At 45.0% G+C, this 17,624-nt stretch overlaps 1 protein-coding gene across 4 annotated transcripts in view; it reads right to left on the bottom strand.

Annotated features, from left to right (window-relative positions):
• Nucleotides 1–17,624, bottom strand: part of MTOR (mechanistic target of rapamycin kinase) — a 98,795-nt gene that overhangs the window by 79,988 nt on the left and 1,183 nt on the right. For 2 of the 4 annotated variants that reach the window (XM_028740653.2, XM_028740655.2), the window contains exons 2-13: nucleotides 15,523–15,685; nucleotides 14,874–14,982; nucleotides 13,027–13,259; nucleotides 12,088–12,288; nucleotides 11,669–11,803; nucleotides 9,289–9,561; nucleotides 7,530–7,638; nucleotides 6,598–6,784; nucleotides 5,841–5,972; nucleotides 3,565–3,809; nucleotides 3,210–3,425; nucleotides 2,188–2,393 (exon numbers count right to left, since the gene is read on the bottom strand). In XM_028740653.2, coding sequence (XP_028596486.1) covers nucleotides 2,188–2,393; nucleotides 3,210–3,425; nucleotides 3,565–3,809; nucleotides 5,841–5,972; nucleotides 6,598–6,784; nucleotides 7,530–7,638; nucleotides 9,289–9,561; nucleotides 11,669–11,803; nucleotides 12,088–12,288; nucleotides 13,027–13,259; nucleotides 14,874–14,982; nucleotides 15,523–15,642 — 2,166 coding nt within the window. In that variant the 5' untranslated portion in view covers nucleotides 15,643–15,685. The remainder of the gene's footprint in view (nucleotides 1–2,187; nucleotides 2,394–3,209; nucleotides 3,426–3,564; nucleotides 3,810–5,840; nucleotides 5,973–6,597; nucleotides 6,785–7,529; nucleotides 7,639–9,288; nucleotides 9,562–11,668; nucleotides 11,804–12,087; nucleotides 12,289–13,026; nucleotides 13,260–14,873; nucleotides 14,983–15,522; nucleotides 15,686–17,624) is intronic. The other 2 variants (XM_028740654.2, XM_028740657.2) reach the window with 1 other exon arrangement.

Genomic DNA, 17,624 nt, shown 5'->3' with positions numbered 1-17,624 from the left:
AGCATTCATATTCTCTCCATCAATTGCACAAACCCACCTTTTCCTCCTTAGTTGGGGCCTATGCAGGGAAAAGTCCAAGAAGAAAACTAAGAATGCAAAGGAAGCCCCCCTTGTATGAGTGCGCAAACACATCCCCAAGGGAAAGGTTATAGCTTAGTTGAAGAGCACTTGCTTTGCATGCAGAAGGCCCCAGGTTCAAACCACAGCATCTCCAGGTAAGGCTAGGAATGCCCCCTGTCGGAAACCCTGGAAAGCTGCTGCTGGTTATTGTGCTAGATGGGCCAATGATCTGTGTGAGAAGGCACCACAATGTTGTACCCTGGGTCCTATGCCATGTGGGGAAAGAGATCCAGCCAAGCAGAGTGTACACCTCTGCTTGTCCACACTTTCCTTTAGACCAGGGGTCAGCAAACTTTTTCAGCAGGGGGCCAGTCCACTGTCCCTCAGACCTTGTGGGGGGCCGGACTATATTTTGGGGGGAAATGAACGAATTCCTATGCCCCACAAATAACCCAGAGACGCATTTTAAATAAAAGGACACATTCTACTCATGTAAAAACACCAGGCAGGCCCGACAAATAACCCAGAGTTGCATTTTAAATAAAAGCACACATTCTACTCATGTAAAAACACGCTGATTCCCGGACCGTCCATGGGCTGGATTTAGAAGGGAATTGGGCCGGATCCGGCCCCCAGACCTTAGTTTGCCTACCCATGCTTTAGACCTTTTCAGTGCTACCAGGTGAATGAGTGGTTTGACCCCGGCTGCCTTTCACAAAACAGCCCTTGTGTCTGCTCAAGGACAACTCAAGGTCAGCATGGAACTTGGCTCCAGATGTAGGGATGTATTAACCAAGATGACAAGTGTTAATGAAATCAAGTTAAATATTAACTAAAAAGGGAAGGAGGGAAGTTCTTACAAAAATTGGTTTACATAGAAAAACCTATAGAAAACAGCATATCTCACCAATGGAGCAAAAGAACTAAATAAATGGTTAGCCACAAAACCAGCTCTCCCCCGCAGTCATATTCCCTAAGACCACAGACTTACCAGGCAGTTCTTCACATAAGACTTTTCTATGATCCTTCTCACTGGTATATATCCTTTGTGAGAGACCCTCCTTGATCTGAATACTAAAGAAGAACTGTGGGTATGGTCTGGGGCTAGGTGACTCACAAGCCTAGCAATCAACAAGGTTCAAGGAAGCTTTTAGGTTTTAAATCTCAACTCAAGACAGGCTACGTGAGATCCCTCACATCTTCAACGGTTTTCCCACCTTCCAATCTGAGCGCCCAGACAGGTCAGGCTTAACAAGTTAACTCCATATTCCCCAAGCAACATTACTAGACATGACAGTTCAATTCATTTCCTTCCCCATGTGACACAGTACAAGGCAGATTCCTCTGTCGCTATGACAAGGTCCCTTAAACAAAACCTAGAGAAGTGCACCTGGAACGTGGCCAAAACAAGGGTGTAGTGAAAGAGTTGTACAGCGGTGCCCCGCAAGACGAATGCCTTGCAAGACGAATGCCTCGCAAGATGAAAGGGTTTTCCGTTTTTTGAGTCGTTCTGCAAGACGAATTTCCCTATGGGCTTGCTTCGCAAGACGAAACGTCTTGCGAGTTCTTGCAAGTTTGTTTCCTTTCTCTTAAAGCTGCTAAGCTGCTAAGAGCTGCTAAGCCGCTAATAGCCGTGCTTCGCAAGACGAAAAAACCGCAAGACGAAGAGACTCGCGGAACGGATTAATTTCGTCTTGCGAGGCACCACTGTATTCAACTAAGGCCACATTTACTCCTTTATGCTTAACTTGCCATGACCTCCACCCAAAGAATTCTGGGAGCTGTAGTTGATTAAGGGTGCAGAGAGTTGTTAGACCTTCCTATTCCTAACAACTCCTAACAACTTTTAGCACCCTTAACAAACTACATCTCCCAGAATTCACTAGGGGAGGTCATGACGGGTTAGTGGTACCACAGTGCTTTAAATGTATGGTGCAAATGTGGCCTCAGAGTAGACCTACTGAAATTAATAAACTTAAGTGTGTCATGTCCATTAACTTCAATGAGTCAACTCTAGCATTGGATAAAAGCTGATCACCTCTGAACTGGAGCAGGGCTCCCTCTGCTTCCAGGGCCAGACAGTTTCACCTTCTTGGTGCCTCTCCGAAATCTTCCAACTCCCATTACCTGAATCAGCATCTTGCGTAGGAACGGCATGACGAAAGCCGGGTTCATGCTGCTCAGCCGGCCCACGGTGCAGATGCCGAGTTCACGGATTTCAAAGACCTGGTCATTCAGGGCTACAAAAAGAGCCTGCAAGTTCTCCGCTTGGGCCAGGTGTGCGTCAAATCGCTCATCAAGGGAGGCCAGCACACAGTATCGGATGTCAGGGTCTGAAAGAGCACATTTGAGCAGCGGGTGCTTGAGTGCAGCCTGGTTTAACAGTGCTGAATGATATAGTCAAATCACAGGGAGGGCATTGCTTCTGTGCCTGTTCTCTTGCTAGAGGGAGACATAGAAATGCCAGAAGCTGCCTCATACTGGGTCCGTCCAGTCCAGTAATGTCTGTTCTGATTGGCAGTGGCTCTCTAGGAGAAGGGTGCCTAATTTCCAAAGACCCCACTGATTTTGGCAGCAATAACAGGGGAATACAAAGTATACATCCCAGTGAGCCCAGCATCCCAATGACCCACTCTGATCCATCAACTGCTGAGTGGGGAGAGGTCAAGAAACCCCTTCCACAGCCGAACTGAGAAGGTGTGCCTGGGCATGTATATTTAAGATTATGAGAACATATATGGTGACCACACCCACTTCTGACCACTAGCATGCATCCTCCAGCCCCTCAGAAAGTTGGCCAAAGGCGAATGTAGCCTTTCAGCCAAAAAAGGTTAGGCACCCCTGCTCTGTGGTCTCAGGGAAAGAGAAATATTGCCCATCATTTACTACTTATTTTCACCAGAGATGCCAGGAATTGGATCTGGGACCTTCCAAAGAAGGTGCGCTGTTACTAAAGTAGTGTTGTTCTCCAGGAGTTGGCATATCACAGCACCCTGAAAAACTGATTATTGGGAGTTAAACTGCTGGCCTTCCCAATGATCAGAACAGCAAGATTAAAGCAGAAGGGGGTGGGCACTTCATATCCTTTGCTGGTAACCTGATAAAAGCACCATAGAAGTGACAAGCCTACCCCTGGCCTCTGCACTCACCTGGGTCTGTGATACCGACCACCAACAGTTTGCTGAGGACATCTGCCACCACCTGCACAGCAGTCTGGCTGACGACATGGGTGTGCCCGCTAATCAAGTGAATGGACGGCGTGAGCAGGCGCGAACATGTGCGAGCAGCCTCCATCCGGACCTCCTTGTGCTCGCTGTTGAGGAAGTGGTCCGCACAGTGCCGGACAAACTGAGTCAGTGAATGCCCTAAAAGGGAAGAGGGGTGGAACAGATGGAGAAGATATTTTGTTGCCACTCTCACGCATGAGACGCACTAGCAGGGGGTGACCCTGCTGCTCCTCTTATTTAGGATTTCAACTTGTTTCCTCCCGCTGCTGTCACTCACCTTCAAACTCAAAGCTGCCCAGGGTGCGTAGCGCAAGTGTGGTGCTGCCCACATCATTGGTCTCAGGGATATTGGTGAGGCTGGGAGAAGCCAGCTGGTGGGCCAAGCCTTTTGGCATGCCTGGGTGGCGCAGGGGCCTGTGCATCAGAACCATGGAGAGCATCTTCAGCAGCCCGTCCTGGATCTCCTTCTTCAGCTGGGGGATCTGGCGACTCAAGTCATACAGCACGGCTGTCAGGGCAGGGCTGAGGGCAAGACAGAGGTCCGAACAGGTCCTTTAGCTTGGCAAGCCATTAAGCAAGGGTTCAAATCCTTTTGCAGTTCTCTCCTTATCCTATAGGCTGGGAATGGGGAACTTGTGCTCCTCCAGATGTTACCAGGGTACAACTCCCATCAGCCACTGCCAGTACAGCCAATGGTTAGGAATGATTGGAGCTGTAGTCCAGCAACACCTGGAGAGTTACAGGCTCCCCACTTCTGCTCCAGTCCAATAGTCCAGTCTTATTGGGCAAACTCTTCTGCAGGCTTTGGTGGTGTCAAAGCCGACAAAAGATTTTTAAAAAAATCAAAGTCATTTGGGTCTATTAGGAAAAGTCTCTCTATCTTTCTCTGACACACAAATTAAAAAATCATCAGAAAGGTCTTGGCAGAGTCCTTCCAAGTCTGAAAACAATTCCGGCCTCAGACTAGTTGCCTGGATATAATTCCCAATAGTTGCCAGACTCCTACCAAGAGGGTTATGGAAGGTCAAGAGACAAAAGAATTCAGCTCTCAAACCTGCCCCACTGGTAATAATGATTAATAAAAATTGCTTGCTTGTTTGCTTGGGCATTTGCCTCACAGGAGATATTTAAAATGACAGAAATGGACATTGAGGCCTTCAGAGGAATTCATGTGGAATTCTGGAAATACTTTAAATACCAGCACAGACTCCATTCTGGAGAGACACATGGAGAACTTGACATTTCACTGAAAAACAGCAGCTTCCTCAGAGCTAACAACACATGCTGCACTCTGCGTACCCCCTACACCTGACAGAGGTGCACAAGACGATTAACAGCACAATCCTAAACTTGCATGAGGTCGGGATTGGGAATACCACCCCCTGCTATACCAGCAGAATGCTCACTGCATCCAGTGCAAGGCCAGCTCGGGGGGGACGGACGGACGACACACACGGGTTGAATAAACAGAAACTCTGCCAGTGCCCACCAACTGGGAACTGTGCCAGCAGCAACACCCATGTACCAACAACACAGGAAGGTGAGCCAATGGATTCATGATGATGGGGAAACATGTGCTCCCAGCAAACACCCCTGCATCATTATTCGTTATTATTGAAATTCTATCTGGCCCTTGCTCTCAAATGAGGTCCATGTCAGTAATAAAACAATGCAATTAATACTTTGAAAAAGAATCAAAACTTCTAGGATGCTTCAGCACAAACATGCACACATAGCCCAATGCTCTACCAGAAGGATAGCTGAAAATGGGTCAAGGAATGGATGGCACACTTAAACTGTATCTTATATCCCTTCAATTCCATTCTTCAGAGGTAAATTCCTGCATGGGCAATGCATGCCAGTGTGAGATAGGGGCCAGAGGCAAAAGAACACAAATGGCTGGGGCAATGGATGCTGCTCACACCTTTGTATAGTAAGCTACCTTCCAAGTCAGGTGTTAAGACATCACAACACCCACATCCCTCCATCCCGGCAAGTGGGAGCAACTGTCACAGTTCAGGGACACATTCCAGCCAGGCAAAAGCACTCAAGGAGGAAAATCATAGGGAGAGTCCAGAGGGCCAGATCAAGATGCCTCAAGAGCCCCATTGTTTCCCAGCCCTGTAGGGAACACTGCTGCACTTAAACATGAGGCATGTGTCTGCAACCATGAAGTGGGTATGCAACAAGGAGAAGCCACCAAGTGCAACAGCTCCGTGGCATAAGCCCACTTGATGTTTCAGATGTATGTGGGGTAGTACTAAGTTTTACCCAGGGGAGACCCACTGGGGCTAAGTGAATCATGGCCATTAATTTCAGCGCATCCGCTCTGAGTAGAACTAGAACTAGAGATAAACCCTGCCCCCTCCAGGGTTGCTGTGGTGTTTGCAGCAGGACCCAAAGAGAACATGCTGGAAATGTGGGGGGTGCTTAAAGCCTGAAGCGGAGCCCTAGCCACTTGTATCTTTTGAAAAAAGGCTAGTGGTTAGCAGAGGGAAATGCAAACCCACAAGTGCCACATAGTGGCCGGCAGAGGTAACGGATAATCCCTACCTCAGTCCTACAGCCAGCATGGGTTCCAGAAGCTCCTTGATGTCTTGCTGGATGGAGGGCCCCATCGCACGTGCCAGCATACTGATACAGGTAAAGACGGTGGCATCCACCTGCACCGACTTCTGCCTCCTGCTGAAGTGCATCAGAATTACAAGAAGTTTCAAGAAGAAGGAAGTGTCATCCTGAATATCATCCTATTTGTATAACCATTTCTCCTGCCCCCTGCTGCCCCAAGACAAAGGTTAACAGGATGCAAACACCACCTAAGGACGAGCCAGAAGAAAACCCAGTGGGTGTGTTATTATTATTATTATTACCATTATCAATTTGTAAGATCCCAGGGCAGGTTACAATTAAAATATAGGTTTTGTGTTTGTGTGTGTGTGTGCATGTGTGCGTTCTATTTGTGTGTGTACATGTCTCTATATATGTATGTGTATAAATTATATCAATGAATCATAGGTGGTTTGTGTGAATTTGTTAACATTTTGTGTGAATGCATTAATGGAATAATGTAATTACACTCATGCTTTTAAATATGTTCAGAGTAGCTTGGAAACCTTTAAATCATATTAATTATAATTTTGGCACAAGCCCAATTCTTGGCAGCTTCTGTATGTTTCAGAAGAAACAGCGGGCAAAAAATCATTCCCTCCCACAGATCACAGTTTGGAGATTATCATTTAAAAGGGAAACCCGTGAACACTTTTAAAAGAGATCACAGCAGTCTCCTGAGCTTTGCATGCAGCACACTCACTTATGGGTAAGATCCTTTGGTGGGAGGGCAGCCTTGATAATTTCAAGGACTTTGGGAAGGTACACCTGGAATTCTGACCGCACGGCTACCGAGAGCAAGCCCAAGGCCTGGAAAGCGGCAGTTCGCTCCTTCTCTTTTTTGACGCAGCTCAGCACGTGGTTCATGGTGTCCGGAAGGTAGTGGTCAGCTGGCCACACGTTCACATGAAAAGAGGAGAGAGGAAGCACAAGCAACATTATTTCGGGGCTGCATTTGTTCATTGAGAAAGAGGTTACTGGCCAAATCTGCTCACAAACTTGTTTACCACAAGCCTGGCTTTCAAATGTAGGTGGGCAATTTTTGGTTAAAAGTTGCTGGAAACAGCAAGAGGGGAGAGTGCTCTTGCACTTGAGTCTTGCTTGTGGGTTTCCCAGAGGCATCTGGTTGGCCACTGTGAGAATGGGATGCTGGACTTGATGGGCCAGTGGCCTGATCCAGTAAAGCTTTTATTATGTTGGGTCCTGTTTGTGGGTCCTTACCTAGTGAGTGAGGAAGGAAAGGCAGTTTGCTTATGCTCAGAGGTCATTCACAGCCACCAGCCAGTAGGCACAGAGGAATAACAGCCATGGCTAAGGCATGGCTCTAGTTCCAGGGCACCAAGAAACACTCAGTTGAAAGTAAGCATAGAATCTGGAAGTTCTACCCCAGCCTTTCCCAAGCTGGAGCACTTCAGATATTTTGGACTACCATCAGCCTCAGCCAGCATAGTTGTAGCAGTAGGATATATTCTACCCAGTCACCACCAGTCTGTAGTAGAATAAGTATATTCCATTCTGTACAGGAATAGCAAATGGGTTTGCTCCTGCAGTCCCATCTTCTCCACCTGTTGCCTCCTGCAAAATGAAATTTTAAAATCCCACCTCTGAAAAAACAGCATGCAAGAGTGCTTTTACCTGTGAAAGCAGAAGGACGAAAAGCTGCCAGGCGTGGCAGTAAGCTGAGGACAGTCATTTGGATCAGAGAGTTCTTGCTGCTTCGGCACTTCAGAACCCAGTAGCACACCTGAGAGACAGACAAAAGGTAAAAGGGTGTTATGGCAACAGAACAGAAAACGAGGCTTGAGGTGTATGGTTGGGCCATACCACTTCAGACTGCAGATGTGTGGGTTAAGAGATGTGAAGGGCTGAGACAGCAACCAGAGGGTCCTTTCCCTCCTGCAATTTTTCCAGTGGGGGGAAAAATGGAGATCTGGGGGTAAATGGGGGCAAAACCTCTCATGAATAATTTTCTTTTGTAGAATAATGAGAAAAATGCACTTTAAGGGATAGTTTTAAAACATTGTTTGAGATACACTTCAGTCTCTCTAAAATGGTTTAAAATCTGCAGTACACAGTAAGTTCAATGGCTGTGTACTGTGGAAAGACTGATATTATTTATCAGTAATGATCTATATTATTGGTTGTTGTTATTATTATTATTATTTTCAATTTATATATTGCCCTTTATCAAAAGATCACAGGACAGTGTACAACATTAAGAACACTTTATGGAGCATAGTTGTAAAAACATAATAAAAAGTATAGCATAATAAAGAAAATCACAGTAACTGTAACTTTAGTATTAGACACATACATTGGTTTGTATCCCACTCAAGTCTCACCGAAAGCAGACCCACTGAAATTGATAGACCCAAGTTGGCTATGTCCATTCATTTCAAGGGGATGTATAGCCTATACAGAGTAGGCCCACCAACATGGCTAACTAAGGCCTGTTAATTTCAATGGGTACATTCTGAGCAAGACCAGTACAGTATTGGATATAACCCACCAGACCTACTCCGCATAGGACAAATTCTGGCTATCTGAATGGGAGCCGGAGTCAACTCATATAGAACCAGCAGAGAATCAGAACCAAATGGGAAGGATCTCATTACCTTTTTCTGTGAAGTTGGGACCATTGCATTCAATGTAAGACTGTCTGTGGGAGTTGGCAAAGAAGGGAAGAGGTCCCTGAAAGTTGTAGCTAATAGCTCTGAAATGAGCATGGTGAGGTTACTCCAGTCCTTCTCTGTTCCTTTCCAAGATGGAAAGGATAGAAGGTTTGTATGGAGAGGTTCTCCGTCCATCAAACCTCATCTAAACAAATGTCCTTTGCTCCTTGTATTTTTGCATTGATCAGTGGTTTCTAACAAATAGCTCTGACTGTCATCTACCCACAAAACAATGTTTTATTTAAACACTACTGATTTTCACATTTGAACCCATGTCAGATCATAAGCTGGGATATGAAACTATGGATGAAGTTAATTTACAAAACCATCTGCACTGACTTGAAGTTATGTCTGATTTCACAAACTATACTATGGGTCTTTGCTCTGCCTTAAGAGGCTGGTGCACCACAGAAAGAAGGACCTTACAAGCTGAGCAGACGAAAAAGCAACACAGTATCATGGTTGGTCTGTTGCACGCATGGAACAGATTGCCGCAATGGCTGAAATAAGCCACATTCACTGCTGCACTCATCAACAAATAAGTATAACCGCAGAGTTTGTTCAGAGGGAAATTTTGAACTGGGCGCATAAATGATCTCTCTTCAGCAACAGGTGAAAAGATGAACAGAGGGATTCCATAACTCCAAGGGATGCTGTTCAAGCTGTGCCTGTTTTGTTGCAGTTTGAAGGGTAAAATGAGGGGGGGGGGGTTTCAAACTCACCTGGTCGAACTTCTCTTCCATGAGTTCTCTGCAGCACCGACTTTCTACCAAGGTTGACTTGGGTGGGACAGGTGATGCGCCGAAACCCATTATTGGGTGGGGGCTGTAGCCCAATAGCCCCACCAAGGCATTGGACTGCTGAGGCTGTATAGACTGGAAGCTGGAAAACGGGGTGATGTGGCGAGGTTTGGTCCCAAAGCCCAGCATGTCTTTGCAGTATTTGTCGTGCACCATCTGCTGCTGTGTAATCTCCTCCATCTCTTCTCTAAGACGCTGTGGGGAAGGGAAGGAAGAGGATGTTTAATGCTGCTGCTCCTGGCTACCCACCCCAGCATGGAAGGCAACAGAGCATCAGCCCACTTGGGCTTCTCCTACCAGATGCCCTCCAGATTTTTTGCGCTACAGTTCCTGTCAGTGTGGCCAATTATTATTATTTTTTAAATAAAGTTTTTTTATTTATACAACAAGAAAAAAGAAAAAAAACAAATACCAAATTATACACAAATTACAAAAATAACCATAGACACATAATTTTCTTAGCAAACAATAAAACATCTATTGGTCTTAACACTAAAGACCCAACCTCCCGTCTATTCCATATTTCAAATTCATATTACTTTTTGCCAATACACACTTTTATCATAATTAAACTTACTCTCAATAAATCTAATTTCTTATATCTACCTTGCAACTATTACTGAAGTTCTTTGAATGCTGCAACAGAATTTAAACTACTATATTTATTTTTCAGATATTCATTGAAAACCTCCCATTTTGAAACAAACTCCTGTTTTGATTTATTCTTTATTTTTTCTGATAAACCATCTAATTCGGCATATTCTGTCAGCTTTTGGATCCAATCTTGTATAGAGGGGATTTCATTACTCTTCCATTTTGCTGCGATCAAAACTCTTGCTGCTGTCGTCGCATATAAAAAGATACCCTTCCTCTTTTGTGGAATTTCCAAATCTGTTATTCCCAGGAGGTAGGCCTCTGGATTTTTATTGAAAGAGATCTTTAGCATTTTTTGCAGTTCTGCATGTATACTCTCCCAGAATACCTGTATTTTCCTACATATCCACCACATATGGTAGAATGTTCCTGAGTCTCCGCATCTCCAACAATTACTTGACACATTTTTATACATTTTTGAAAGGTTCCATGGTGTTAGATACCATCGATGTTGCATTTTTTGAAAGTTCTCTCTAATCGTGAAACAATTTGTGAATTTCCAATTGATCTTCCATAAATTTTCCCATTGGGCCATGGTTATTGAGTGGCCAAAATCCTGGGACCACCTCACCATTGTAGTGTGGCCAATTATCATTTACCTCTTTGTTACATGTCTATACCTAAGCTCCCATGCAGCCTCCTCCACTAAATACATACAGAACTATCATTCCCAAGAACCCCTAAGGCAGGCTTGGCCCTCCAGCTGTTTTGGGACTTCAATTCCCATCATCCCAGACCACTGGTCCTGTTAGCTAGGGATGATGGGAGGTGTAGTCCCAAAACAGCTAGAGGGCCAAGTTTGGCCATGCCTGCCTTAAGGAGATGGAATCAGAGATAAATCCAGTTCATCCGCTGTGCAGCTATGTCCTAAGAAAATGAGCAAAAAGAGCAGGGGGGAAAGGATATATTTTAAAAAATCAAAACAGGATCCTTTGTTTCAGGTTAGCATTGAAGATGAGGACTCAAGCCTGGGAAGGTTGATGAACCCAACCCGAGAACATGCTCCTAAATTGTCTGGAACACTCAAGAGAGTCATTGGGTTCTTTGCAAAATCTGGACACATAATTTATTTGACCTTTTACAGTCTTGACATATTTTGGTTGCTTTTCTGCCGTTTAATGGAGAGGAGGAGGAGTTTCAAGAGGTTGTTGGCACCTGGGCACTGCAGGCAAGTAACAGCTCACAAATATTTGCAATGCAAGCTGACCCTAAAAGGTCATCATTGGCCCAACCAGTCCGACCTCAATTTGTGGGCTCTGATTCAAATCAGCAACCTTAAACTAGCTGACAGAAGAACATTAAGAAGAACCCTGCTGGATCAGGCCAATGGCGCATCTAAGTCCAGCATTGTGTTCTCACAGTGGCCAACCCGAGCCCTATGTGAAGCTCACAAGCATAACCTGAAGAAAATAGCACTTTCCCTTCCTGCCGTTTCCAGCAATTGGTAGTTTGAAGCACAGCTGACTCCAGCTGTGGAGGCGAAACATGTCTAGCCATCATTGATAGCTTTATTGTCCCATGAATTTGTCTAATCCTCTTTCAAAGCCACACAAGTTGGTGGTGATTGCTGCCTCCTATGGGAGCTAGTTTCATAGATCAACATCCAGAGTAGTACACCCCAGCTGTGCCCCCCTCCTTATTAACTCACCTCTCCTTCCATGCTGCTGATCCTCACCAGCTCATTAAGGATGAGCAAGGCCCCATGGATGCGGTCATCACGGTTCATACCTTTCTCCTTGGCCACAGTTTCATCAAAACCCTTCTCAGCTTCCTCGTATGTTTGCTAAAATTACATCATTATTATTACTTGGCATTTATATAGCTGTTTTTCTTACTGCTCAAACACTTGTATCCTATTCCTTCACACTGTCAAGCAAGTCAATGTTTTATCTTCATTAACACAGAGTTTGGAAGCAAGGCTGAGATCTTGGGTCAGTCACCACTTCTCAGACTAACCTTACAGGGTTGTTGTGGGGATTAAATGAGGAGGGGGAGCACTATTTACCATAGTATGGCATAGATAGGAGCTTCTTCCACCCACATCAGCCCCAAAAGCTTTCTCCTTACTCGATACCACTGCGGCTTCTGCATCTCTTTTGACTCTCGCTGGGTAGTCAGGATGAGGCAGGCTCGTAAGGCAGAAACGGCTCCCTCACGGATGGCCTGCTTTGGGTCCCACACGGCCACAAAGATGTTGTCGAAAAACGGCTGCACTTGCTGGAAGAAGAAGGTGGGGACGCTGATTGCCAGCTCTCGCAGAACCAAGACCTGGAGAGGAGGTAAGAGTGAAACGATAGGAGTCAGGAGGCAGAAACAAGAAATCAGATGCTTACTAACAGTGCTGGCAGGCACACGCATGACGGTCATGTCTTCTGTCTGAAGCTCATATAAAGAGCAAGGTGGAGATTTGTTCATACCCAACTTCTAACTCATGAGGCCAAACTAGATACAACAGTAAATGCGGCTCTGCATTTAACACACAGGTTTTTTGAGAAATACAAATAGCATCTGCTGGGGGAGGAAGTTTAATAATTATCAAGGTCACAACAGGAGTGGATGGAGAGTTTAATTGTTTCCTCCCCTGCTATGGTCCTAAAGAGAAACATATCTGAATCTGGTGCTTGCTTGGGGAGGGGGGAGAATCCTCCATTGAGCAGGGTTGATCATCATCAACAGGTTACAATTCCAAAAGTTAATTTGGGGAAAGCAGAGAGTCTTAAGCTGGTATAAACCCAAACACATGTTTCATAGCACAATATGCCCTTAGAGCGGTTAACTTCCTGGACAACCCTGCCTTATGTTATGGTGCAAAGTTTGGTGTTTCAAAACAGCACTGGTTAAATGTATGGTGGGTAGGGAAGACACTGAGATGAGGAAGGAAAAACAGCGAAGGACATGGCCAAGGCTCAGGCATTTGCTCACAGCTCCGGATCTCCCCTTGAAGTACCACTCCTGAAATCCTCAAAAGCCCTGCAAGCTGTTTGCATCCAATGAATGGACTCTTACCGCCGCGTGCCTCCGTCCTTCATTCCTGTCGGCTCCCAGCCACTCCAGAGCCCGCTTGACTTCAAACTCCACGTATTCCGCTGTGAAGGTGTCACCCGCCATGGCCAGGCGCCCAATGGCCTTGGAGGCCATCTCCATAACAACGGGGTCATTCGAGGGAAGGAGATTCCTTAGGTAATTGGCAAACCTGCCAATGCGGGTGACATTGCCTCCCTCAACGCCAATTAGGCTTGCTGGGGAAAAAAAAGAAAAATGCCAGGGGGTGTTTCAAAGGTGCCATAGCTGGGCAAGACATTGGAAGAAAGCGAATATCCCCACAATTCACTAATTTAAACATATCCCTGCTACCTCTTCCTATACCGCAAACCACCCTAGAGAAAGACAACCCACCATTTTTAAAAATCGTAATTCAGAGGCAGGGGACCTTTATCAGCTCAAGGGCCACACTTCTACCTGGGCAGCCTTCTGAGGGGCCACATGCTGTGGCTGGATAGGCTAAAGGGGTCGAAGCAATTAATGTAAACATTAGCCTACTGTACTAAGGTGCCTTCTACACACACATGTCACTCCTTATCCTTCTTCCAGACAAACAAGAGGCACTGTCAGAGTTCAAGGACACATTCCAGCCAGGCAAAAACATTCCAGGGGGGATATGAAGTAGGTCTGAGGAGGGACACTCAGGCCTGGGGAGAGGCCAGAGATCCAGATAGAGAGGCCCAGAGGGCTTCATTTGGCCCCAGCCCTGAGGTTCTCCATCCCTGGCTTAATTGGTAAGGTATATACAATTATCATCCTGCACAGTAAGAGTGAACTCCAAGAGCAGATTCTTACACAGCAAAACTTAAGAGAGGTAACAACAGGCTTGAGGGAACCCCGGGGTTTGCAGAAGGAAAAAAAAATGAAACGAAAGAAAAAAATATTTAATTTAAAAAACCCAAAGGATGGAGAGAACACACCCACACCAACAGTCTAATGATGGCTTAGCATGCTGAAGGCTGCTGAACTTCTATTAGGAAAGTGGAACAGAATGGAGTATCTTGGGAAAGGAAAGGCTGGCTAGAACCCAAACAGGAATATTTGATGCTGCCATATACTGAGTTGCAGGTCCCACTTGTCCAGCAGATTCTGCAGGCTTCTGCTGCTTACAGAACTCTGCTCTGCCATTTCCATTCCCAATAAGCAAATATCCATCTTTTTGCCAAGCCTTTTCCTAAACAGGCCCAGCTAAGTGGAGATGAAAAATGGACAATGGGTTCACTCACTCACCCGCTCTCCAGCTAACTGGAGGTTTAGGCTCCCTGGCAGGAGAGGAGACAGCATTTCAGTTATTTACAATCATGTTTGAAGTTGTGTTTTGATGGACCGTAAGCCACTTTGAACGTTGCAAAAAAAAAGGGGGGGGAAAGGCTAATAATAGTAATAATACTGCATAGTATAAGGCAGGAGTGAGGAACATCAGTCCTGAGGGCCAAATGTGCCCCCTGTCAAGTCTCTCTATCTGGCCCTTGAGACTCCATCCAGTTCCCCACCCCTAGAATAAGGGGAGTCTGTAAGGAAACAAGCTGTTACACAGGCTTTTTTAAAATGTAGGGAATAAAACAAAACTAGCCCTTTTTTAATTGTTCTTTTTGCATTTTGAATGGCTTTCTTGTCAAAACATTGGGTTACACTGGGTTATTTGTTAAACAAAAGAACTATTTATAAATTGTGTGTGAGAGTGTGTGTGTGTGTGTGTGTGTGAGAGAGAGAGAGAGAGAGAATGAATATACTATAACCCAATGTGGCAAAAAATAAAGGAACTCTCAGCATATCAAGATTTTTGTTAGACAAAATATGCAGGCACTTACCTATGGCCAAAATGCCCCCTTTCCTCTCATTTGCATCTGAACTAGAAACAAGCTCAAAGATATGATGATTCAGCTGGTCATAAAAACGGGTAGATTCCTCTTGGCTCATCTGTGCAGGAGAAAACAAACAAAAATGTTTGAAAAGCAGTTCTTGGCCATGAATAAGTAAAGGCTTTTCCAGTCTCCATAACTGTACGGGGGAACGGGGGAGGCAGAAATAAATAAAAAGTGTTAAGAACATATGACTGATCCAAACTCAAAGAAATCTCTTAGGCTTTCTCGTTTGTGCCTTGATGGAAAGGTGTTGGATGTTGGAGAGGAACCAAAGTTGGGTATTGCAGCATGTGCTTTGCACACAGGAGGTTCCAGGTCCAATCCCAGGCTCTCCAATTAAAAGGGTTCAGGTATGGACAGAATGGCCTGGTGGAGGACAGTTGCCTATGAAATTTGAAAATGTTTTTAAATAGCCTGTGGGTCAAATTATTATTTAAACAGCACCCGTTTGCATGATGTACACGTCAAACAAAATCCAAAGAAAGGTATCTGCCCCCAGGAAGATTACAATCTAAGTCTGACAGCAAGGACATGCTTCCACTCCCAGGAAGAACATATATGGAGCTCTGCCCAGCTCTCCTCCCATCTCACTCACCTCACGGAGCTCCATGGTGACATAATGCTGCAAATCTTTGGCAGCTTTTGCCCTGGCGTCTTCGTTCCGGCTCTTGAGGCCACCAGCAAACTGCTGAAGGATAATGACCGTCCCCGACATGGTGGCAGCAAGTCAGAGTGAGGAGCATCAAGTCCTCTGGGCCCTTAAGGAGACAGAATGGCAGAAAGAGACCATTATGAACTGGTGAGAAAAGAGAAGGCTGCAGGTCACTTCATCCCAAGCCTCTGTCATGGGGGTTATGTTTCCGGTTTACTTTGGAGATTCTGCAAAAATGGGACAGCTTCAAAAGAGAGGCATACATCATTCATCTCTATTGTCTTTTCAGCACGTATGGAAGTTTTTCCTTTTTCAACAAGCTGTTGCAATATTTATTTAATTTCTATACCACTTTATATTTTTTTAAAAAAATCTCAAAGCGGATTACAGCATATTAAATCAACCAAGCATAAATAAAACAGTAGAATTCTTTATCCCACTGTTGGATAGGTCACAATTAGTTCATGCACTGGTTGCTTCAAGACTGGATTACTGCAATGAGCGCTATGTGAGGCTTCCCCAATGCTTAATCTGGAAGCTGCAGTTAGTGCAGAATGCTGCAGGACGATTGCTGATGAGAGTGAGACTTTGTCAGCATATATCACCTGTACCCAGAGATCTGCACTGGTTACTGATCCGCTACCATTTCAAAAACCGAGGCACAAAGGGCAGTCTGCAATTTCAATGGAGAAAATTGGGGGGAAACTCAGAGAAAGCCGTTAGACTTCCGAGGCATGTCCGAAAACAGAAGCATTTACTTCTGGGTTTTCGGCATTCCAAAACCAAAATGTTCAGCTTCCGGGACACTTGAAAACCGAGGTACCACTGTGTGTGTGCACGCACACATACATATAGGTAGGGTGTGTGTGTGTGTGTGTATATATATATATATATGCAGGTTTTGGTGTCCTCGGGTGTCTTCCCGTGTAAAAGTTGGGGTGTCTAGGCGACGTTTCGACGAGGTCTCACTCGTCATCTTCAGGCTGGTGCTTTCGGCTTCTTGTTACTGGAACAGAGCAGGATCTCAGTGTTTGAGTTCCTATAAATACTGTTGAGGAGGTGTGGTGTATAGCCTCCAATGTTCTGGGCAGAGAGGAAGTTCCCAGGCTAGTGTGCCTTTTCTTCTTTTGTTCCTTAATTACTTGAGGGATATCTTGAGTGATTTCTTGAGTGATATCCTGAGTACCACTTAGGTGGGTCATTAGGTGTGGATTAGTTGCTAAAGCCTTTGTGTCTTGACCTCTTGAACTTTGTGAAGAGTTTTTCTGAGAAGATGGCTGTACTGCACTTAGTTGTGCTCAAGACACAAAGGCTGTCGCCTAGACACCCCAACTTTTACACGGGAAGACACCCGAGGACACCAAAACCTGCATTCCTGTACCCGTGAAAATCTACGAAAGCATATATATATATATATATATTCTAATTAGCAAGGACTAAATAATAATGATAATACCAATGACAAGCAATAAAGCCAGTGCCATCCTTGACAGGAAGCCTAATCGAAGAGATGCAAGACCAAGTCCATCATGTTACAGGTCTCTGATCTGATACAACCCACTTGGATTAAGGGGCACAACTAAGTTAGGCTCATTATTTGTTGTTGTTGTGTTGTTTATTTAAGCCCCGCCTTTTACCCTGACAGGGACTCCAGACTGTCTTATGGATAAAGAACAGCTGAAAACAAAGCTATGATGGGACTACTCTGAGGAGGACTAGCATTGAGTTGGATACCACCTAGAAGCTTCCAACAGCAGCAAGAATACTTATCGCAAAGTATTGGAAGACGCAAGATCTACCCACCCTGGAAGAATGGCAGATGAAGGTGATGGACTACATGGAACTGGCGGAAATGACCGGCAGAATCCGAGACCAGGGAGAAGAGTCGGTGGAAGAAGATTGGAAGAAATTTAAAGACTATTTACAAAAATACTGCAAAATTAATGAATGTTAGAATGATGTTGGATTGAAGTTAAGTGGTTTTCAGCAGCAATGTTAAAAAGATGTACAAAAATGGATTGTTAATAGGGGATAATTTATAGTTA

The sequence above is a fragment of the Podarcis muralis genome, chromosome 7 (genome assembly GCF_964188315.1).
Source record: "Podarcis muralis chromosome 7, rPodMur119.hap1.1, whole genome shotgun sequence".
In the NCBI taxonomy this organism is placed as follows: Eukaryota; Metazoa; Chordata; class Lepidosauria; order Squamata; family Lacertidae; genus Podarcis; species Podarcis muralis.
The sequence above is the reverse complement of the archived record's forward strand: the minus strand, read 5'-3'. Positions and strand labels throughout refer to the sequence as shown.